This window comes from Salmo salar, chromosome ssa10 (genome assembly GCF_905237065.1).
Source record: "Salmo salar chromosome ssa10, Ssal_v3.1, whole genome shotgun sequence".
Taxonomy (NCBI): domain Eukaryota; kingdom Metazoa; phylum Chordata; class Actinopteri; order Salmoniformes; family Salmonidae; genus Salmo; species Salmo salar.
The window spans coordinates 1,945,283-1,969,387 of record NC_059451.1 but is presented as its reverse complement, the minus strand read 5'-3'; the positions used below and the strand labels follow the sequence as shown (position 1 = coordinate 1,969,387).

The 24,105-nt window shown below is 43.6% G+C and overlaps 1 protein-coding gene across 9 annotated transcripts in view; it reads left to right on the top strand.

Annotated features, from left to right (window-relative positions):
* The window catches only part of herc2 (HECT and RLD domain containing E3 ubiquitin protein ligase 2), a 283,800-nt gene that overhangs the window by 229,057 nt on the left and 30,638 nt on the right, over positions 1-24,105 (top strand). For all 9 annotated transcript variants that reach the window (XM_045687211.1, XM_045687213.1, XM_045687210.1 and 6 more), the window contains 6 exons: positions 5,829-6,006; positions 6,594-6,755; positions 8,074-8,165; positions 9,614-9,753; positions 20,699-20,883; positions 23,091-23,288. In XM_045687211.1, the coding sequence (XP_045543167.1) occupies positions 5,829-6,006; positions 6,594-6,755; positions 8,074-8,165; positions 9,614-9,753; positions 20,699-20,883; positions 23,091-23,288 (955 nt within the window). The remainder of the gene's footprint in view (positions 1-5,828; positions 6,007-6,593; positions 6,756-8,073; positions 8,166-9,613; positions 9,754-20,698; positions 20,884-23,090; positions 23,289-24,105) is intronic.

Genomic DNA, 24,105 nt, shown 5'->3' with positions numbered 1-24,105 from the left:
CTATACTATATACACTATACACACGCTGTCTATATACACTATACTATATACACTATATACACTATACACACTATGTACACTATACTATATACACTATACACACTATAGTATATACTATATACACACTATACTATATACACTATACTATATACACTATACACACTATACTATATACACTATACTATATACACTACACTATACACACTATACTATATACACTATACACACTATACTATATACACTATACTATATATACACTACTATATACACTATACACACTATACTATATACACCATACACACTATACTATATACACTATACACACTATATACACTATACTATATACACTATACACACTACTATATACAGACTATACTATATACACTATATACACTATACTATATACACTATACACGCTGTCTATATACACTATACTATATACACTATATACGCTATACTATATACACTATACACACTATACTATATACACTATACTATACACACTATACTATATACACTATACACACTATACTATATACACTATACACACTCTACTATACTATATACACTATACTATATACACTATATACATTATACTATATACACTATACTATATACACTATACACGCTGTCTATATACACTATACTATATACACTATACTATATACACTATACACACTACTATATACACTATAACACTATACACACTATACTATATACACTATACACACTATACTATATACACACTATACTATATACACACTATACTATATACTATTATGCACTATATACACTATACTATATACACTATACTATATACACTATATACATTTTACTATATACTATATACACTATACATATACACTATACTATATACACACTATATACACTATACTATATACACTATACACACTATATACACTATACACACTATACTATATACACACTATACTATATACACTATACTATATACACTATATACACTATACTATATACACTATACTATATACACTATACTATATACACTATATACACTATACTATATACACTATACTATATACACTATACACACTATACTATATACACTATACTATACACACTATACTATATACACTATACTATATATACACTACTATATACACTATACACACTATACTATATACACCATACACACTATACACTATACACACTATATACACTATACTATATACACTATACACACTACTATATACAGACTATACTATATACACTATACTATATACACTATACTATACATGTATTATACACACTATAATACATACACTATACTATATACACTATACACACTATACTATGTACACTGTACTATATACACTATACTATATACACTATATACACTATACTATATACACTATACACACTTTACTATATTCACTATACTATATACACTATATACACTATACTATATACTATATACACTATACTATATACACTATACACACTATACTATATACACTATACTATACACACTATACTATATACACTATACTATATATACACTACTATATACACTATACACACTATACTATATACACCATACACACTATACACTATACACACTATATACACTATACTATATACACTATACACACTACTATATACAGACTATACTATATACACTATACTATATACACTATAGACGCTGTCTATATACACTACACTATATACACTATACTATATACACTATACACACTTTACTATATTCACTATACTATATACACTATACACACTATACTATATACACTATACTATACACACAATACTATATACACTATACACACTATACTATATACACTATACACACTCTACTATACTATATACACTATACTATATACACTATACTATATACACTATACACGCTGTCTATATACACTATACTATATACACTATACTATATACACTATGCACACTATACTATATACACTATAACACTATACACACTATACTATATACACACTATACTATATACACACTACTATATACTATATATACTATATACACTATACTATACACACTATACACACTATACTATATACACTATACACACTATACACACTATACTATATACACACTGTCTATATACACTATACACGCTATACTAAATGCACTATACTATACACACTATACACACTACTATATACACTATACACGCTATACTATATACACTATACACACTATACTATATACACTATACTATGTACACTATACTATTTATACTATATACACTATACTATATATACTATATACACTATACTATATACACTATACACATTATACTATACTATATAGACTGTACACACTATACTATATACACTATACACACTATATACACTATACTATATATACTATACACACTATACTATATACACTATACACACTATCTATATACACTATACTATACACACTATCTGTATACACTATACTATATACACTATACACACTATATACACTATACTATACACACTATACTATATATACTATACTATATACACTATACTATATACACTATACACACTATACTATACACTATACACACTATATACACTATACTATATAAACTGTACACACTATTCTATATACACTATATTCACTATACTATATATACTATACACACTATACTATATACACTATACACACTATACTATATACACTATATACACTATACTATATACACTATACTATATACACTATACTATATATACTATACTATATACACTATACTATATATACTATATACATTATACTATATACACTATACACACTATACTATATACACTCTACTATATACACTATACACACTATATACACTATACTATATATACTATACACACTATCTATATACACTATATACACTATACACACAATCTATATACACTATACTATATACACTATACACACTATATACACTATACTATATATACTATATACACTATACTATATACACTATACTATACACATTATACTATATACACTATACTATATATACTATACACACTATACTATACACACTATACTATATACACACTATACTATATATACTTTACACACTATACTATATACACACTATACTCTATACACTATACACACTATAATACATACACTATACTATATACACTATACACACTATACTATGTACACTGTACTATATACACTATACTGTATGCACACTACACTATATACACTATTCACACTATACTATATATACACTATACTATATACACTATACTATATACACTATACACACTATACTATATACACTATACAATATACACTATACACGCTATACTATATACACTCTATATACTATATACACTCTACAAACTGTACTATATACACTATCCACTACTCCTGACCGGTCACGTTGTACAGCTCCACTACTCCCGACCGGTCACGTTGTACAGATCCACTACTCCCGACCGGTCACGTTGTACAGATCCACTACTCCCGACCGGTCACGTTGTACAGATCCACTACTCCCGACCGGTCACGTTGTACAGATCCACTACTCCCGACCGGTCACGTTGTACAGATCCACTACTCCCGACCGGTCACGTTGTACAGATCCACTACTCCCGACCGGTCACGTTGTACAGATCCACTACTCCCGACCGGTCACGTTGTACAGATCCACTACTCCCGACCGTTCATGTTGTACAGATCCACTACTCCCGACCGGTCACGTTGTACAGATCCACTACTCCCGACCGGTCACGTTGTACAGCTCCACTACTGGTCATGTTGGTCATGCTCCCGACGTCCGACCTCTGATAGGGTACAGTAATCAGAACGTCTGAATGGACCTCTGATAGGGTACAGTAATCAGAACGTCTGAATGGACCTCTGATAGGGTACAGTAATCAGAACGTCTGAATGGACCTCTGATAGGGTACAGTAATCAGAACGTCTGAATGGACCTCTGATAGTAACCAGAACTTCTGGCCTTCATGGACCTGTGGAGGATTTTTTGGGAAAGTAAGCAAGTGCCAACAAGCTTCATGAAGACGCCCTCAAAGAAGCCCTCTGGTGGTTTCAACATGCATTAACGGCAACAATGGCTGACAGTAAAATATGTTGACATCATGCACTGTATTAGGCTGTACCACACAGCAGTATCCTGCAAGCTGTGCTGCAGTATGATCGAGAAATAACGATATAATTCATGCCTTACCTTTGACGAGCTTCTTCTGTTGGCACTCCAATATGTCCCATAAACATCACAAATGGTCCTTTTGTTCGATTAATTCCGTCACTATATATCCAAAATGTCCATTTATTTGGTGCGTTTGATCCAGAAAAACAGCGGTTCCAACTCGCGCAACATGACTACAAAATATCTCAAGTTACCTGTAATCTTTGTCCAAACATTTCAAACAACTTTCCTAATACAACTTTAGGTATTTTTTTACGTAAATAATCGATCAAATTTAAGACGGGATAAACTGCGTTCAATACCGGAGGAAAACAAAGTGGAGCCTGCTTTTCAGGTCACGAGCCTCTATCAAACAATATACTTCACTCTACCCTCGTTCTGAACAGGGCTACTTCTTCATTACACAAAGGAAAAACATCAACCAATTTCTAAAGACTGTTGACATCCAGTGGAAGCGATAGGAACTGCAAGCAACTGCCTTAGAATTCTGGATTCTTAATGAAAGCTCATTGAAAAGAGTGACCTAAACAAACAAAAAATCCTGGATGGTTTGTCCTCTGGGTTTTGCCTGCCAAATAAGTTATGTTATACTCACAGACATCATTCAAACAGTTTTAGAAACTTCAGAGTGTTTTCTATCCAAATCTACCAATGCTATGCATATCCTAGCTTCTGGGCCTGAGTAGCAGGCAGTATACTTTGGGCACACTTTTCATCCGGATGTGAAAATAGCGCCCCCAAGCCATAAGAAGTTAAAGGAGGAAACCATTGTATATCCAGTGTATATAACCAGCAGCATACTACCCTGCATCCCACTGCTGGCTTACTTCTGAAGCTAAGCAGGGTTGGTCCAGGCCAGCAGCATACCACCCTGCATCCCACTGCTGGCTTACTTCTGTAGCTAAGCAGGGTTGGTCCTGGTCAGTCCCTGGATGGGAGACCAGATGCTGCTGGAAGTGGTGTTGGAGGTCCAGTAGGAGGCACTCTTTCATCAGGTCTAAAAAAAATATCCCAATGCCCCAGGGCAGTGATTGGGGACATTGCCCTGTGTCGGGTGCTGTCTTTCGGATGGGACGTTAAACGGGTGTCCTGACTCTCTGAGGTCATTAAAGATCCCATGTCACTTATCGTAAGAGTAGTCGTGTTAACCTTGGTGTCCTGGCTAAATTCCCAATCTGGCCCTCATACCATCACGGCCACCTAATCATCCCCAGCTTCCGATTGGCTCGTTCATCACCCTCCTCTCCCCTGTAACTATTCCCCAGGTCGTTGCTGTAAATGAGAATGTGTTCTCAGTCAAATTTACCTGGTAAAATAACGGTAAAATATCAAACATTGTGATATTTATTTGAGTACATAATCACGATAGGATCACGGTTGACATCGTCCAACTTTATACACACACCACACACACCTACACACACACCACACACACACACGTACAGTACAGTACAGACAGTGGTGTGGCTGATGTCACCAATATAAACACTGACAATACAGGCATTGTTCTCACAGTGTGCATGGCCCCATGTTAATTACCCTGGCAGTTGGCTGCACTTCTCAACTTCCATATCATTTGCAAGAGCAACATTGTTCGGCTTGTAGTAAAATGAAATACAAAACTCGTGACCTCTTCTAGCCCGTGTGACCGTCCCCGCGTGATAGAGTCCCTACGGGGGGTGGAGGTGGTGGATGTAGCTGCTGGAGGGGCCCACAGTGCCTGCATCACGGCCAGCGGAGAGCTTTACACCTGGGGCAAGGGACGTTACGGACGCCTGGGGCATGGAGACTCTGAGGACCAACTCAAACCCAAACTGGTAAGCCAAGGTTCTCTCTTCTCACAACTTCTCTCTTCTCTTCTCTCGATTTCTCTTCACTCAATTGTTCTTCTCTCCTCAACTTAACTTCGCTTCTCTTTTAACTTTTCATCCCTCCTTCTAATCTCTCCACTCAGCTTCTCTTTTCTTCTCTCCTTCTAATCTCTCCACTCAGCTTCTCTTTTCATCCCTCCTTCTAATCTCTCCACTCAGCTTCTCTTTTCTTCTCTCCTTCTAATCTCTCCACTCAGCTTCTCTTTTCATCCCTCCTTCTAATCTCTCCACTCAGCTTCTCTTTTCTTCTCTCCTTCTAATCTCTCCACTCAGCTTCTCTTTTCATCCCTCCTTCTAATCTCTCCACTCAGCTTCTCTTTTCTTCTCTCCTTCTAATTTCTCCACTCGGCTTCTCTTTTCATCCCTCCTTCTAATCTCTCCACTCAGCTTCTCTTTTCTTCCCTCCTTCTAATCTCTCCACTCGGCTTCTCTTTTATTCTCTTCTCTCAGCTTCTTTCTCTCACTCTCTAACTCACAAACACGTCCTGATGTTGAGTGAATCTCTGTCTTTCTGTGTGTCGGTCTCTCTTCAGGTGGATGCTCTGCAGGGACACAGGGTGATAGACATGGCGTGTGGTAGTGGTGACGCCCAGACTCTTTGTCTGACTGACGATGACATGGTATGGTCCTGGGGCGATGGAGACTATGGCAAGCTTGGACGGGGCGGCAGCGACGGCTGCAAGGTCCCCATGAAGGTACAAACCAGACCCATCCTGTCCACTTACACTGCAGGTTTCGTCCCAAATGGCACTCTATTCGCGCTATCAGGGATATTCAAATCTTACCCCATGGAGGTCTGGACTATTGCTGGTTTTCTGTTCTACCTGATCATTAATTGCACCCACCTGGTGTCCCGGGTCTAAATCAGTCCCTGATTAGAGGGGGATCACCCACCTGGTGTCCCAGGTCAAAATCAGTCCCTGATTAGAGGGGAATCACCCACCTGGTGTCCCAGGTCTAAATCAGTCCATGATTAGAGGGGAATCACCTAAATCAGTCCCTGATTAGAGGGGAATCACCCACCTGGTGTCCCAGGTCTAAATCAGTCCCTGATTAGAGGGGAATCACCCACCTGGTGTCCCGGGTCTAAATCAGTCCCTGATTAGAGGGGAATCAGTAGTTTAGAGTAGACGCAAGTCTCTATATCATTAAATACCCCGCCGCGACCTACCGTTAAATACCTCATCCAGTCTGAGTGATTCCTCCTTCTGAAAGACCCAATCTGTGGCACAATTTCTTCCAGGTCCTCATACTGTCCATATAATAACATGGTTAGTGTGTGATAAAGGACAACCTCTTCCAGGTCCTCATACTGTCCATATAATAACATGGTTAGTGTGTGATAAAGGACCAACGATTTTCTGATTACTAACTCCAATTCTAAAGTATACTTTCACCAGTCATGTAACCTATGGTATTTTAACGCTGGCGAACACAGCAACAAGGAGCAAGGGAGACATGGAATTAATTCCCAAAGCCCCGAATCTTGAAAATAAAATGTTTGACTTAAAAAAAAAAGAAATTGACTTTATTCTCGAAAATTAAATGTTGAGTTTATTCTCAAGATTTTGCCACTTTTTTAAAAGTATTATCCAAGTACCACTACCATGACCGTTGTATTGTTTCTCTTCACTTGGCCCTACTACTCTTCTGTAATATGGTCTATCCTATACAAACGCATAATATGGACGCAGATATAAAGTTTAACAAGAAATTATGTTTTATATGAATACATTTTAGTAAAGTTTATTTCAGGATATATTACCACAATTGATATAGATCTGTTATTTACCAACAAAAAAAAAGTAACTTTGGTAAATTATTGTTTGTTTTGCAAACTCTCGTGCACTACAGAAATAGTAAACTATAGAGGGAATATGGTGCCATTTTGGGAACGTACACACTGTCACCGAAACATGACTGGGCCATGATCTAACCGTTTTACACATACCAAGATGTGTGTTTCCCCTCTCATGTCTGAGTGAAACTGTTGCCTTGCTCTGTTGTCTGTAGATTGATTCTCTGACTGGACTGGGAGTGGTGAAGGTTGACTGTGGCTCCCAGTTCTCTGTCTCTCTCACCAAGTCTGGAGCAGTTTACACCTGGTGAGTAAACAAAACATCCTGACCATGGCCAACTGTTAGACTAACTATATCCCCTGACCATGGTCAACTGTTAGACTAACTATATCCCCTGGCCACGGTCAACTGTTAGACTAACTATATCCCCTGACCATGGTCAACTGTTAGACTAACTATATCCCCTGACCACGGTCAACTGTTAGACTAACTATATCCCCTGGCCACGGTCAACTGTTAGACTAACTATATCCCCTGACCACGGTCAACTGTTAGACTAACTATATCCCCTGACCACGGCCAACTGTTAGACTAACTATATCCCCTGGCCACGGTCAACTGTTAGACTAACTATATCCCCTGACCACGGCCAACTGTTAGACTAACTATATCCCCTGACCACGGTCAACTGTTAGACTAACTATATCCCCTGACCACGGCCAACTGTTAGTAGACTAACTATATCCCCTGACCACGGTCAACTGTTAGTAGACTAACTATATCCCCTGACCACGGCCAACTGTTAGCCCTGACCACGGCCAACTGTTAGACTAACTATATCCCCTGACCACGGTCAACTGTTAGTAGACTAACTATATCCCCTGACCATGGTCAACTGTGTAGACTAACTATATCCCCTGACCACGGTCAACTGTTAGACTAACTATTCCCCTGACCACGGTCAACTGTTAGTAGACTAACTATATCCCCTGACCACGGTCAACTGTTAGTAGACTAACTATATCCCCTGACCACGGTCATCTGTTAGTAGAGTAACTATTTCCCCTGACCACGGTCAACTGTTAGTAGACTAACTATATCCCCTGACCACGGTCATCTGTTAGTAGAGTAACTATATCCCCTGACCACGGTCAACTGTTAGTAGACTAAGTATATTCCCTGACCACGGCCAACTGTTAGACTAACTATATCCCCTGACCACGGCCAACTGTTAGTAGACTAAGTATATCCCCTGACCACGGCCAACTGTTAGACTAACTATATCCCCTGGCCACGGTCAACTGTTAGTAGACTAACTATATCCCCTGACCATGGCCAACTGTTAGTCTAACTATATCCCCTGACCACGGTCAACTGTTAGACTAACTATATCCCCTGACCACGGTCAACTGTTAGACTAACTATATCCCCTGACCACGGTCAACTGTTAGACTAACTATTTCCCCTGACCACGGTCAACTGTTAGACTAACTATATCCCCTGACCACGGTCAACTGTTAGTAGACTAACTATATCCCCTGACCACGGTCAACTGTTAGTAGACTAACTATTTCCCCTGACCACGGTCAACTGTTAGACTAACAGTTGTGTGTTTTCAGGGGTAAAGGTGACTACCACCTGTATAAATGGATGTGTGTTTTCAGGGGTAACGGTGACTACCACCTGTATAAATGGATGTGTTTTTTCAGGGTTAACGGTGACTACCACCTGTATAAATGGATGTGTGTTTTCAGGGGTAAAGGTGACTACCACCGGCTGGGTCACGGTTCTGATGACCACGTACGGCGACCCAGACAGGTCCAGGGCCTGCAGGGGAAGAAGGTCATTGCCATAGCAACGGGGTCACTCCACTGTGTCTGCTGCACTGAGGATGGTAGGGAATTACTGATTTGTTCGTTTTCTGTATGTTTTGAAACGGTGTTCCATGTTGGCTAGCATGATGTATTTAAGTCCTAATTACACTTCCCTACTACCTGTACTGCTACTACCTGTACTACTACCACCTGTACTACTACCAGCTGTACTACTACCACCTGTCTACTACCAACTGTCTACTACTACTACCACCTGTCTTCTACTACTACCACCTGTCTACTACTACTACCACCTGTCTACTACTACTACCACCTGCCTACTACTACCACCACCTGTCTACTACTACTACTACTACTACCACCTGTCTTCTACTACTACCACCTGTCTACTACTACTACCACCTGTCTTCTACTACTACCACCTGTCGACTACTACTACCACCTGTCGACTACTACTACCACCTGTCGACTACTGCCACCACCTGTCGACTACTGCCACCACCTGTCGACTACTGCCACCACCTGTCGACTACTGCCACCACCTGTCGACTACTACACCACCTGTCGACTACTACACCACCTGTCGACTACTACCACCACCTGTCTACTACTACTACCACCTGTCTACTACTACTACCACCTGTCTACTACTACTACTACCACCTGTCTACTACTACTACTACCACCTGTCTACTACTACTACTACCACCTGTCTACTACTACTACTACCACCTGTCTACTACTACTACTACTACCACCTGTCTACTACTACTACCACCTGTCTACTACTACTACCACCTGTCTACTACTACCACCACCTGTCGACTACTACTACCACCACCTGTCGACTACTACTACCACCACCTGTCGACTACTACTACCACCACCTGTCGACTACTGCCACCACCTGTCGACTACTGCCACCACCTGTCGACTACTGCCACCACCTGTCGACTACTGCCACCACCTTTCGACTAATACTACCACCTGTCGACTACTACCACCACCTGTCGACTACTACCACCACCTGTCGACTACTACCACCACCTGTCGACTACTACCACCACCTGTCGACTACTACCACCACCTGTCGACTACTACCACCACCTGTCGACTACTACCACCACCTGTCGACTACTACCACCACCTGTCGACTACTACTACCATCTGTCGACTACTACTACCACCTGTCTACTACTACTACCACCGGTCTACTACTACCACCACCTGTCTACTACTACTACCACCACCTGTCTACTACTACTACCACCACCTGTCTACTACTACCACCACCTGTCTACTACTACCACCACCTGTCTACTACTACTACTACCACCTGTCTACTACTACCACCACCACCTGTCGCCTAGTACTACCACCACCACCTGTCGCCTAGTACTACCACCACCACCTGTCGCCTACTACTACCACCTGTCGGCTACTACTACCACCTGTCGGCTACTACCACCACCTGTCTACTACCACCACCTGTCTACTACTACCACCACCTGTCTACTACTACCACCACCTGTCTACTACTACCACCACCTGTCTACTACTACCACCACCTGTCTACTACTACCACCACCTGTCTACTACTACCACCACCTGTCTACTACTACTACTACCACCTGTCTACTACTACTACTACCACCTGTCTACTACTACTACTACCACCTGTCTACTACTACTACTACCACCTGTCTACTACTACTACTACCACCTGTCTACTACTACTACTACCACCTGTCTACTACTACTACTACCACCTGTCTACTACTACTACTACTACCACCTGTCTACTACTACTACTACCACCACCTGTCTACTACTACCACCACCTGTCTACCACCACCTGTCTACTACTACTACTACCACCTGTCTACTACTACTACTACTACCACCTGTCTACTACTACTACCACCTGTCTACTACTACTACCACCTGTCTACTACTACCACCACCTGTCGACTACTACTACCACCACCTGTCTACTACTACTACCACCACCTGTCTACTACTACTACCACCACCTGTCTACTACTGCTACCACCTGTCTACTACTACTACCACCACCTGTCGACTACTACCACCACCTGTCGACTACTACCACCACCTGTCTACTAATACTACCACCTGTCTACTACTACCACCACCTGTCTACTACTACCACCACCTGTCGACTACTACCACCACCTGTCTACTACTACCACCACCTGTCTACTACTACCACCACCTGTCGACTACTACCACCACCTGTCTACTACTACCACCACCTGTCTACTACTACCACCATCTGTCTACTACTACTACCACCTGTCTACTACTACTACCACCGGTCTACTACTACCACCACCTGTCTACTACTACTACCACCACCTGTCTACTACTACTACCACCACCTGTCTACTACTACCACCACCTGTCTACTACTACCACCACCTGTCTACTACTACTACTACCACCTGTCTACTACTACTACCACCACCTGTCGCCTACTACTACCACCACCACCTGTCGCCTACTACTACTACCACCACCTGTCGCCTACTACTACCACCTGTCTACTACTACTACCACCTGTCTACTACTACCACCACCTGTCTACTACTACCACCACCTGTCTACTACTACCACCACCTGTCTACTACTACCACCACCTGTCTACTACTACCACCACCTGTCTACTACTACCACCACCTGTCTACTACTACCACCACCTGTCTACTACTACTACTACCACCTGTCTACTACTACTACTACCACCTGTCTACTACTACTACTACCACCTGTCTACTACTACTACTACCACCTGTCTACTACTACTACTACCACCTGTCTACTACTACTACTACCACCTGTCTACTACTACTACTACCACCTGTCTACTACTACTACTACCACCTGTCTACTACTACTACTACCACCTGTCTACTACTACTACTACCACCACCTGTCTACTACTACCACCACCTGTCTACCACCACCTGTCTACTACTACTACCACCACCTGTCTACTACCACCACCACCTGTCTACTACCACCACCACCTGTCTACTACCACCACCACCTGTCTACTACCACCACCACCTGTCGCCTAGTACTACCACCACCACCTGTCGCCTAGTACTACCACCACCACCTGTCGCCTACTACCACCACCTGTCTACTACTACTACCACCACCTGTCTACTACTACTACCACCACCTGTCTACTACTACTACCACCACCTGTCTACTACTACTACCACCTGTCTACTACTACCACCACCTGTCTACTACTACTACCACCTGTCTACTACTACTACCACCTGTCTACTACTACTACCACCTGTCTACTACTACTACCACCTGTCTACTACTACCACCACCTGTCTGCTACTACCACCACCTGTCTACTACTACCACCACCTGTCTACTACTACTACCACCACCTGTCTACTACTACTACCACCACCTGTCTACTACTACTACCACCACCTGTCTACTACTACTACCACCACCTGTCTACTACTACTACTACCACCTGTCTACTACTACTACCACCACCTGTCTACTACTACTACCACCACCTGTCTACTACTACTACTACCACCTGTCTACTACTACTACTACCACCTGTCTCCTACTACTACTACCACCACCTGTCTACTACTACTACTACCACCTGTCTACTACTACTACTACCACCTGTCTCCTACTACTACTACTACTACCTGTCTACTCCTACTACTACTACCTGTCTACTACTACCACCACCTGTCTACTACTACCACCACCTGTCTACTACTACCACCACCTGTCTACTACTACCACCACCTGTCTACTACTACCACCACCTGTCTACTACTACTACCACCACCTGTCTACTACTACTACCACCTCTCTTCTACTACCACCTGTCTACTACTACCACCTGTCTACTACTACTACCACCTGTCTACTACTACCACCTGTCTACTACTACCACCACCTGTCTACTACTACCACCACCTGTCTACTACTACTACCACCACCTGTCTACTACTACTACTACCACCTGTCTACTACTACTACCACCACCTGTCTACTACTACTACCACCACCTGTCTACTACTACTACCACCACCTGTCTACTACTACTACCACCACCTGTCTACTACTACCACCACCACCTGTCTACTACCACCACCACCTGTCTACTACCACCACCACCTGTCGCCTAGTACTACCACCACCACCTGTCGCCTAGTACTACCACCACCACCTGTCTACTACTACTACCACCACCTGTCTACTACTACTACCACCACCTGTCTACTACTACTACCACCACCTGTCTACTACTACTACCACCACCTGTCTACTACTACTACCACCACTACTACCACCTGTCTACTACCACTACTACCACCTGTCTACTACTACCACCACCTGTCTACTACTACCACCACCTGTCTACTACTACTACCACCTGTCTACTACTACTACCACCTGTCTACTACTACCACCACCTGTCTACTACTACCACCACCTGTCTACTACTACTACCACCACCTGTCTACTACTACTACCACCACCTGTCTACTACTACTACCACCACCTGTCTACTACTACTACCACCACCTGTCTACTACTACTACCACCACCTGTCTACTACTACTACTACCACCTGTCTACTACTACTACTACCACCTGTCTACTACTACTACTACCACCTGTCTACTACTACTACCACCACCTGTCTACTACTACTACTACCACCTGTCTACTACTACTACTACCACCTGTCTCCTACTACTACTACTACTACCACCTGTCTCCTACTACTACTACTACTACCACCTGTCTACTACTACTACCACCACCTGTCTACTACTACTACCACCACCTGTCTACTACTACTACTACCACCTGTCTCCTACTACTACTACTACTACCTGTCTACTCCTACTACTACTACCTGTCTACTACTACTACCTGTCTACTACTACTACCTGTCTACTACTACCACCACCTGTCTACTACTACCACCACCTGTCTACTACAACCACCACCTGTCTACTACTACCACCACCTGTCTACTACTACCACCACCTGTCTAATACTACCACCACCTGTCTACTACTACTACCACCTCTCTTCTACTACCACCTCTCTTCTACTACCACCTGTCTACTACTACCACCTGTCTACTACCACCTGTTTACTACTACCACCTGTCTACTACTACTACCACCTGTCTACTACTACTACCACCTGTCTACTACTACTACCACCTGTCTACTACTACTACCACCTGTCTACTACTACCACCACCTGTCTACTACTACTACCACCTGTCTACTACTACCACCACCACCTGTCTACTACTACCACCACCACCTGTCTACTACTACTACCACCACCTGTCTACTACTACTACCACCACCTGTCTACTACTACTACCACCACCTGTCTACTACTACTACCACCACCTGTCTACTACTACTACCACCACCTGTCTACTACTACTACTACCACCTGTCTACTACTACTACTACTACTACCTGTCTACTACTACTACCTGTCTACTACTATTACCACCTGTCTACTACTACTACCACCTGTCTACTACTACTACCACCACCTGTCTACTACTACTACCACCTGTCTACTACTACTACCACCTGTCTACTACTACTACCACCTGTCTACTACTACCACCACCTGTCTACTACTACCACCACCTGTCTACTACTACTACCACCACCTGTCTACTACTACTACCACCACCTGTCTACTACTACTACCACCACCTGTCTACTACTACTACCACCACCTGTCTACTACTACTACCACCACCTGTCTACTACTACTACCACCACCTGTCTACTACTACTACCACCACCTGTCTACTACTACTACCACCACCTGTCTACTACTACTACTACCACCTGTCTACTACTACTACTACCACCTGTCTACTACTACTACCACCACCTGTCTACTACTACTACTACCACCTGTCTACTACTACTACTACCACCTGTCTCCTACTACTACTACTACTACCACCTGTCTACTACTACTACCACCACCTGTCTACTACTACTACTACTACTACCTGTCTACTACTACTACCTGTCTACTACTATTACCACCTGTCTACTACTACTACTACCACCTGTCTACTACTACTACTACCACCTGTCTACTACTACTACCACCACCTGTCTACTACTACTACCACCACCTGTCTACTACTACTACCACCACCTGTCTACCACTACTACCACCTGTCTACTACTACTACCACCTGTCTACTACTACCACCACCTGTCTACTACTACTACCACCACCTGTCTACTACTACTACCACCACCTGTCTACCACTACTACCACCTGTCTACTACTACTACCACCTGTCTACTACTACTACCACCTGTCTACTACTACCACCACCTGTCTACTACTACCACCACCTGTCTACTACTACTACTACCACCTGTCTACTACTACCACCACCTGTCTACTACTACCACCACCTGTCTACTACTTCTACTACCACCTGTCTACTACTACTACCACCTGTCTACTACTACTACCACCTGTCTACTACTACTACCACCTGTCTACTACTACTACTACCACCTGTCTACTACTACTACCACCTGTCTACTACTACTACCACCTGTCTACTACTACTACTACTACCACCTGTCTACTACTACTACTACTACTACCTGTCTACTACTACTACTACTACTACCTGTCTACTACTACTACTACCACCTGTCTACTACTACTACTACTACTACTACCTGTCTACTACTACTACTACTACCTGTCTACTACTACTACTACCACCTGTCTACTACTACTACCACCTGTCTACTACTACTACTACCACCTGTCTACTACTACTACCACCTGTCTACTACTACCACCACCTGTCTACTACCACCTGTCGACTACTACTACCACCTGTCTACTACTACTACTACCACCTGTCTACTACTACTACTACCACCTGTCTACTACTACTACTACCACCTGTCTACTACTACTACTACCACCTGTCTACTACTACTACCACCTGTCTACTACTACTACCACCACCTGTCTACTACTACTACCACCAACTGTCTACTACTACTACTACCACCTGTCTACTACTACTACTACCACCTGTCTACTACTACTACTACCACCTGTCTACTACTACTACTACCACCTGTCTACTACTACTACTACCACCTGTCTACTACTACTACTACCACCTGTCTACTACTACTACTACCACCTGTCTACTACTACTACCACCTGTCTACTACTACTACTACCACCTGTCTACTACTACTACCACCTGTCTACTACTACCACCTGTCTACTACCACCTGTCGACTACTACTACCACCTGTCTACTACTACTACTACCACCTGTCTACTACTACTACTACCACCTGTCTACTACTACTACTACCACCTGTCTACTACTACTACTACCACCTGTCTACTACTACTACTACCACCTGTCTACTACTACTACTACCACCTGTCTTCTACTACTACTACTACCACCTGTCTACTACCACCTGTCGACTACTACTACCACCGGTCGACTACTACTACCACCACCGGTCTACTACTACCACCACCGGTCTACTACTACCACCACCGGTCTACTACTACTACTACCACCTGTCTACTACTACTACTACCACCTGTCTACTACTACTACCACCACCTGTCTACTACTACTACCACCACCTGTCTACTACCACCACCACCTGTCTACTACCACCACCACCTGTCTACTACCACCACCACCTGTCGCCTAGTACTACCACCACCACCTGTCGCCTAGTACTACCACCACCACCTGTCGCCTAGTACTACCACCACCACCTGTCGCCTAGTACTACCACCACCTGTCTACTACTACTACCACCACCTGTCTACTACTACTACCACCACCTGTCTACTACTACTACCACCACCTGTCTACTACTACTACCACCACTACTACCACCTGTCTACTACCACTACTACCACCTGTCTACTACTACTACTACCACCTGTCTACTACTACTACTACCACCTGTCTACTACTACCACCACCTGTCTACTACTACTACCACCTGTCTACTACTACTACCACCTGTCTACTACTACCACCACCTGTCTACTACTACCACCACCTGTCTACTACTACTACCACCACCTGTCTACTACTACTACCACCACCTGTCTACTACTACTACCACCACCTGTCTACTACTACTACCACCACCTGTCTACTACTACTACCACCACCTGTCTACTACTACTACTACCACCTGTCTACTACTACTACTACCACCTGTCTACTACTACTACCACCACCTGTCTACTACTACTACTACCACCTGTCTACTACTACTACTACCACCTGTCTCCTACTACTACTACTACTACCACCTGTCTACTACTACTACCTCCACCTGTCTACTACTACTACTACCACCTGTCTACTACTACTAATACCACCTGTCTCCTACTACTACTACTACTACCTGTCTACTCCTACTACTACTACCTGTCTACTACTACTACCTGTCTACTACTACCACCACCTGTCTACTACTACCACCACCTGTCTACTGCTACCACCACCTGTCTACTACTACCACCACCTGTCTACTACTACCACCACCTGTCTACTACTACTACCACCTCTCTTCTACTACCACCTCTCTTCTACTACCACCTGTCTACTACTACCACCTGTCTACTACCACCTGTTTACTACTACCACCTGTCTACTACTACTACTACCACCTGTCTACTACTACCACCACCTGTCTACTACTACCACCACCTGTCTACTACTACTACCACCTGTCTACTACTACTACCACCTGTCTACTACTACTACCACCTGTCTACTACTACCACCACCTGTCTACTACTACCACCACCTGTCTACTACTACTACCACCACCTGTCTACTACTACTACCACCACCTGTCTACTACTACTACCACCACCTGTCTACTACTACTACTACCACCTGTCTACTACTACTACCACCACCTGTCTACTACTACTACTACCACCTGTCTACTACTACTACTACTACCACCTGTCTCCTACTACTACTACTACTACCACCTGTCTACTACTACTACCACCACCTGTCTACTACTACTACTACCACCACCTGTCTACTACTACTACTACCACCTGTCTCCTACTACTACTACTACTACCTGTCTACTCCTACTACTACTACCTGTCTACTACTACTACCTGTCTACTACTACCACCACCTGTCTCTACTACCACCACCTGTCTACTGCTACCACCACCTGTCTACTACTACCACCACCTGTCTACTACTACCACCACCTGTCTACTACTACTACCACCTCTCTTCTACTACCACCTCTCTTCTACTACCACCTGTCTACTACTACCACCTGTCTACTACCACCTGTTTACTACTACCACCTGTCTACTACTACTACCACCTGTCTACTACTACTACCACCTGTCTACTACTACTACCACCTGTCTACTACTACCACCACCTGTCTACTACTACTACCACCACCTGTCTACTACTACTACTACCACCTGTCTACTACTACCACCTGTCTACTACTACCACCACCACCTGTCTACTACCACCACCACCTGTCTACTACTACCACCACCTGTCTACTACTACTACCACCACCTGTCTACTACTACTACCACCACCTGTCTACTACTACTACTACTACCACCTGTCTACTACTACTACCACCACCTGTCTACTACTACTACCACCACCTGTCTACTACTACTACCACCACCTGTCTACTACTACTACTACTACCTGTCTACTACTACTACTACCACCTGTCTACTACTACTACCACCTGTCTACTACTACTACCACCTGTCTACTACTACCACCTGTCTACTACTACTACCACCTGTCTACTACTACCACCTGTCTACTACTACTACCACCTGTCTACTACTACTACCACCTGTCTACTACTACTACCACCTGTCTACTACTACTACCACCTGTCTACTACTACTACCACCTGTCTACTACTACCACCACCTGTCTACTACTACCACCACCTGTCTACTACTACTACCACCACCTGTCTACTACTACTACTACCACCTGTCTACTACTACTACTACTACTACCTGTCTACTACTACTACTACTACTACTACCTGTCTACTACTACTACCACCTGTCTACTACTACTACTACTACTACCACCTGTCTACTACTACTACTACTACCACCTGTCTACTACTACTACTACTACCACCTGTCTACTACTACTACCACCACCTGTCTACTACTACTACTACTACTACTACCACCTGTCTACTACTACTACTACCACCTGTCAACTACTATTACCACCACCTGTCTACTACTACTACCACCACCTGTCTACTACTACCACCACCACCTGTCTACTACTACCGCCACCACCTGTCTACTACTACCGCTACCACCTGTCTACTACTACCGCCACCACCTGTCTACTACTATCGCCACCACCTGTCTACTACTACCGCCACCACCTGTCTACTACTACCGCCACCACCTGTCTACTACTACCGCCACCACCTGTCTACTACTACCGCCACCACCTGTCTACTACTACCGCCACCACCTGTCTACTACTACTGCCACCACCTGTCTACTACTTCTACCACCACCACCTGTCTACTACTACTACTACTACCACCTGTCTACTACTACTACTACTACCACCTGTCTACTACTACTACTACTACTACCTGTCTACTACTACTACTACCACCACCTGTCTACTACTACCACCACCTGTCTACTACTACCACCACCTGTCTACTACTACCACCACCACCTGTCTACTACTACTACTACTACTACCACTACTACTACTACCTGTCTACTACTACTACTACCACCTGTCTACTACTACTTCCACCACCTGTCTACTACCTCAGTGTGTCTGTGCCATGGTATCTGTAGCTGTGTTTGTGTCTGTCTCAGTAGAAGTGTACACGTGGGGTGATAATGACGAGGGCCAGCTGGGAGATGGGACCACGAACGCCATCCAGAGGCCTCGTCTGGTCGCTGCGTTGCAGGGGAAGAAGATCAACAGGGTGGCCTGTGGCTCTGCCCACACACTGGCCTGGTCCACCTCCAAACCTACCAATGGCGGGAAACTTCCTGGTCAGGTAACTACTGGGCGTTATAACTACCTGGTCAGGTAACTACTGGACGTTATAACTACCTGGTCAGGTAACTACTGGACGTTATAACTACCTGGTCAGGTAACTACTGGACGTTATAACTACCTGGTCAGGTAACTACTGGACGTTGTAACTACCTGGTCAGGTAACTACTGGACGTTGTAACTACCTGGTCAGGTAACTACTGGACGTTATAACTACCTGGTCAGGTAACTACTGGACGTTATAACTACCTGGTCAGGTAACTACTGGACGTTGTAACTACCTGGTCAGGTAACTACTGGACGTTATAACTACCTGGTCGGGTAACTACTGGACGTTGTAACTACCTGGTCGGGTAACTACTGGACGTTATAACTACCTGGTCGGGTAACTACCTGGACGTTGTAACTACCTGGTCGGGTAACTACTGGACGTTGTAACTACCTGGTCGGGTAACTACCTGGTCGGGTAACTACTGGACGTTGTAACTACCTGGTCGGGTAACTACTGGACGTTGTAACTACCTGGTCGGGTAACTACTGGACGTTGTAACTACCTGGTCGGGTAACTACTGGACGTTGTAACTACCTGGTCGGGTAACTACTGGACGTTGTAACTACCTGGTCGGGTAACTACTGGACGTTGTAACTACCTGGTCGGGTAACTACTGGACGTTGTAACTACCTGGTCGGGTAACTACTGGACGTTGTAACTACCTGGTCGGGTAACTACTGGACGTTGTAACTACCTGGTCGGGTAACTACTGGACGTTGTAACTACCTACATTTACATTTTACATTTACATTTTAGTCATTTAGCAGACGCTCTTATCCAGAGCGACTTACAGTAGTGAATGCATACATTTCATTTTCATTTCATACAAATTTTTTTCTTCTTCGTACTTGGCCCCCCGTGGGAATCGAACCCACAACCCTGGCATTGCAAACACCATGCTCTACCAACTGAGCTACGGGTAACTACCTGGTCGGGTAACTACTGGACGTTGTAACTACCTGGTCGGGTAACTACTGGACGTTGTAACTACCTGGTCGGGTAACTACTGGACGTTGTAACTACCTGGTCGGGTAACTACTGGACGTTGTAACTACCTTGTCGGGTAACTACTGGACGTTGTAACTACCTTGTCGGGTAACTACTGGACGTTGTAACTACCTGGTCGGGTAACTACTGGACGTTGTAACTACCTGGTCGGGTAACTACTGGACGTTGTAACTACCTGGTCGGGTAACTACTGGACGTTGTAACTACCTGGTCGGGTAACTACTGGACGTTGTAACTACCTGGTCGGGTAACTACTGGACGTTGTAACTACCTGGTCGGGTAACTACTGGACGTTGTAACTACCTGGTCGGGTAACTACTGGACGTTGTAACTACCTGGTCGGGTAACTACTGGACGTTGTAACTACCTGGTCGGGTAACTACTGGACGTTGTAACTACCTGGTCGGGTAACTACTGGACGTTGTAACTACCTGGTCGGGTAACTACTGGACGTTGTAACTACCTGGTCGGGTAACTACTGGACGTTGTAACTACCTGGTCGGGTAACTACTGGACGTTGTAACTACCTGGTCGGGTAACTACTGGACGTTGTAACTACCTGGTCGGGTAACTACTGGACGTTGTATAACCACTAGATGGTAGTAGGGCTGTGTTGTATAACCACTAGATGGTAGTGGGGCTGTGTTGTATAACCACTAGATGGTAGTGGGGCTGTGTTGTATAACCACTAGATGGTAGTAGGGCTGTGAAGAAGTAATTTCTAGGCTTACTTCCTGGTACGTCATTGTATTGTGTGTTTTCTATTTTTAACATCTTGGTTCTGGAAGTTGTGGGTGATCTCTAATCTGTGTTATAATGTGGGTGATCTCTAATCTGTTTGTTGTAACGTGGGTGATCTCTAATCTGTGTTGTAATATGGGTGATCTCTAATCTGTTTGTTGTAATGTGGGTGATCTCTAATCTGTGTTGTAATATGGGTGATCTCTAATCTGTGTTATACTATGGGTGATCTCTAATCTGTGTTGTAATATGGGTGATCTCTAATCTGTGTTATACTATGGGTGATCTCTAATCTGTTTGAAGTAATGTGGGTGGTGTAACGTGTGTGTGTGTGTGTGTGTGTGTGTGTGTGTGTGTGTGTGTGTGTGTGTGTGTGTGTGTGTTGACCTGTGACCTCTCTCTCCCAGGTGCCCATGGAATACAACCACCTCCAGGAGATTCCCATCATGTCTCTGAGGAACAGACTACTACTGCTGCACCACATATCGGAGCTCTTTTGTCCTTGTATCCCCATGTTTGATCTGGAGGGCCGGCTGGGGCAGACGGCACACGGACCTGCCCTAGGGTTTAACACGTTACGGGGCATACTCATCTCACAGGGCAAGGTGGGGGCTGTTCACAACACACACACACAGAGATGGGCATGTGAAATAATTTTATCATTGAATTTTAGCTTTATGTGGTATTAGGTAGTTTACTAGGATCCCCAGTAAGCTGTATTAGGTAGTTTACTAGAATCCCCAGTAAGCTGTATTAGGTAGTTTACTAGAATCCCCAGTAAGCTGTATTAGGTAGTTTACTAGTATCCCCAGTAGCTGTATTAGGTAGTTTACTAGGATCCCCAGTAGCTGTATTAGGTAGTTTACTAGGATCCCCAGTAGCTGTATTAGGTAGTTTACTAGGATCCCCAGTAGCTGTATTAGGTAGTTTACTAGGATCCCCAGTAGCTGTATTAGGTAGTTTACTAGGATCCCCAGTAGCTGTATTAGATAGTTTACTAGGATCCCCAGTAGCTGTATTAGTTAGTTTACTAGGATCCCCAGTAGCTGTATTAGTTAGTTTACTAGGATCCCCAGTAGCTGTATTAGGTAGTTTACTAGGATCCCCAGTAGCTGTATTAGGTAGTTTACTAGGATCCCCAGTAGCTGTATTAGGTAGTTTACTAGGATCCCCAGTAGCTGTATTAGGTAGTTTACTAGGATCCCCAGTAGCTGTATTAGTTGGTAGTTTACTAGGATCCCCAGTAGCTGTATTAGTTAGGTAGTTTACTAGGATCCCCAGTAGCTGTATTAGGTAGTTTACTAGGATCCCCAGTAGCTGTATTAGATAGTTTACTAGGATCCCCAGTAGCTGTATTAGGTAGTTTACTAGGATCCCCAGTAGCTGTATTAGGTAGTTTACTAGGATCCCCAGTAGCTGTAT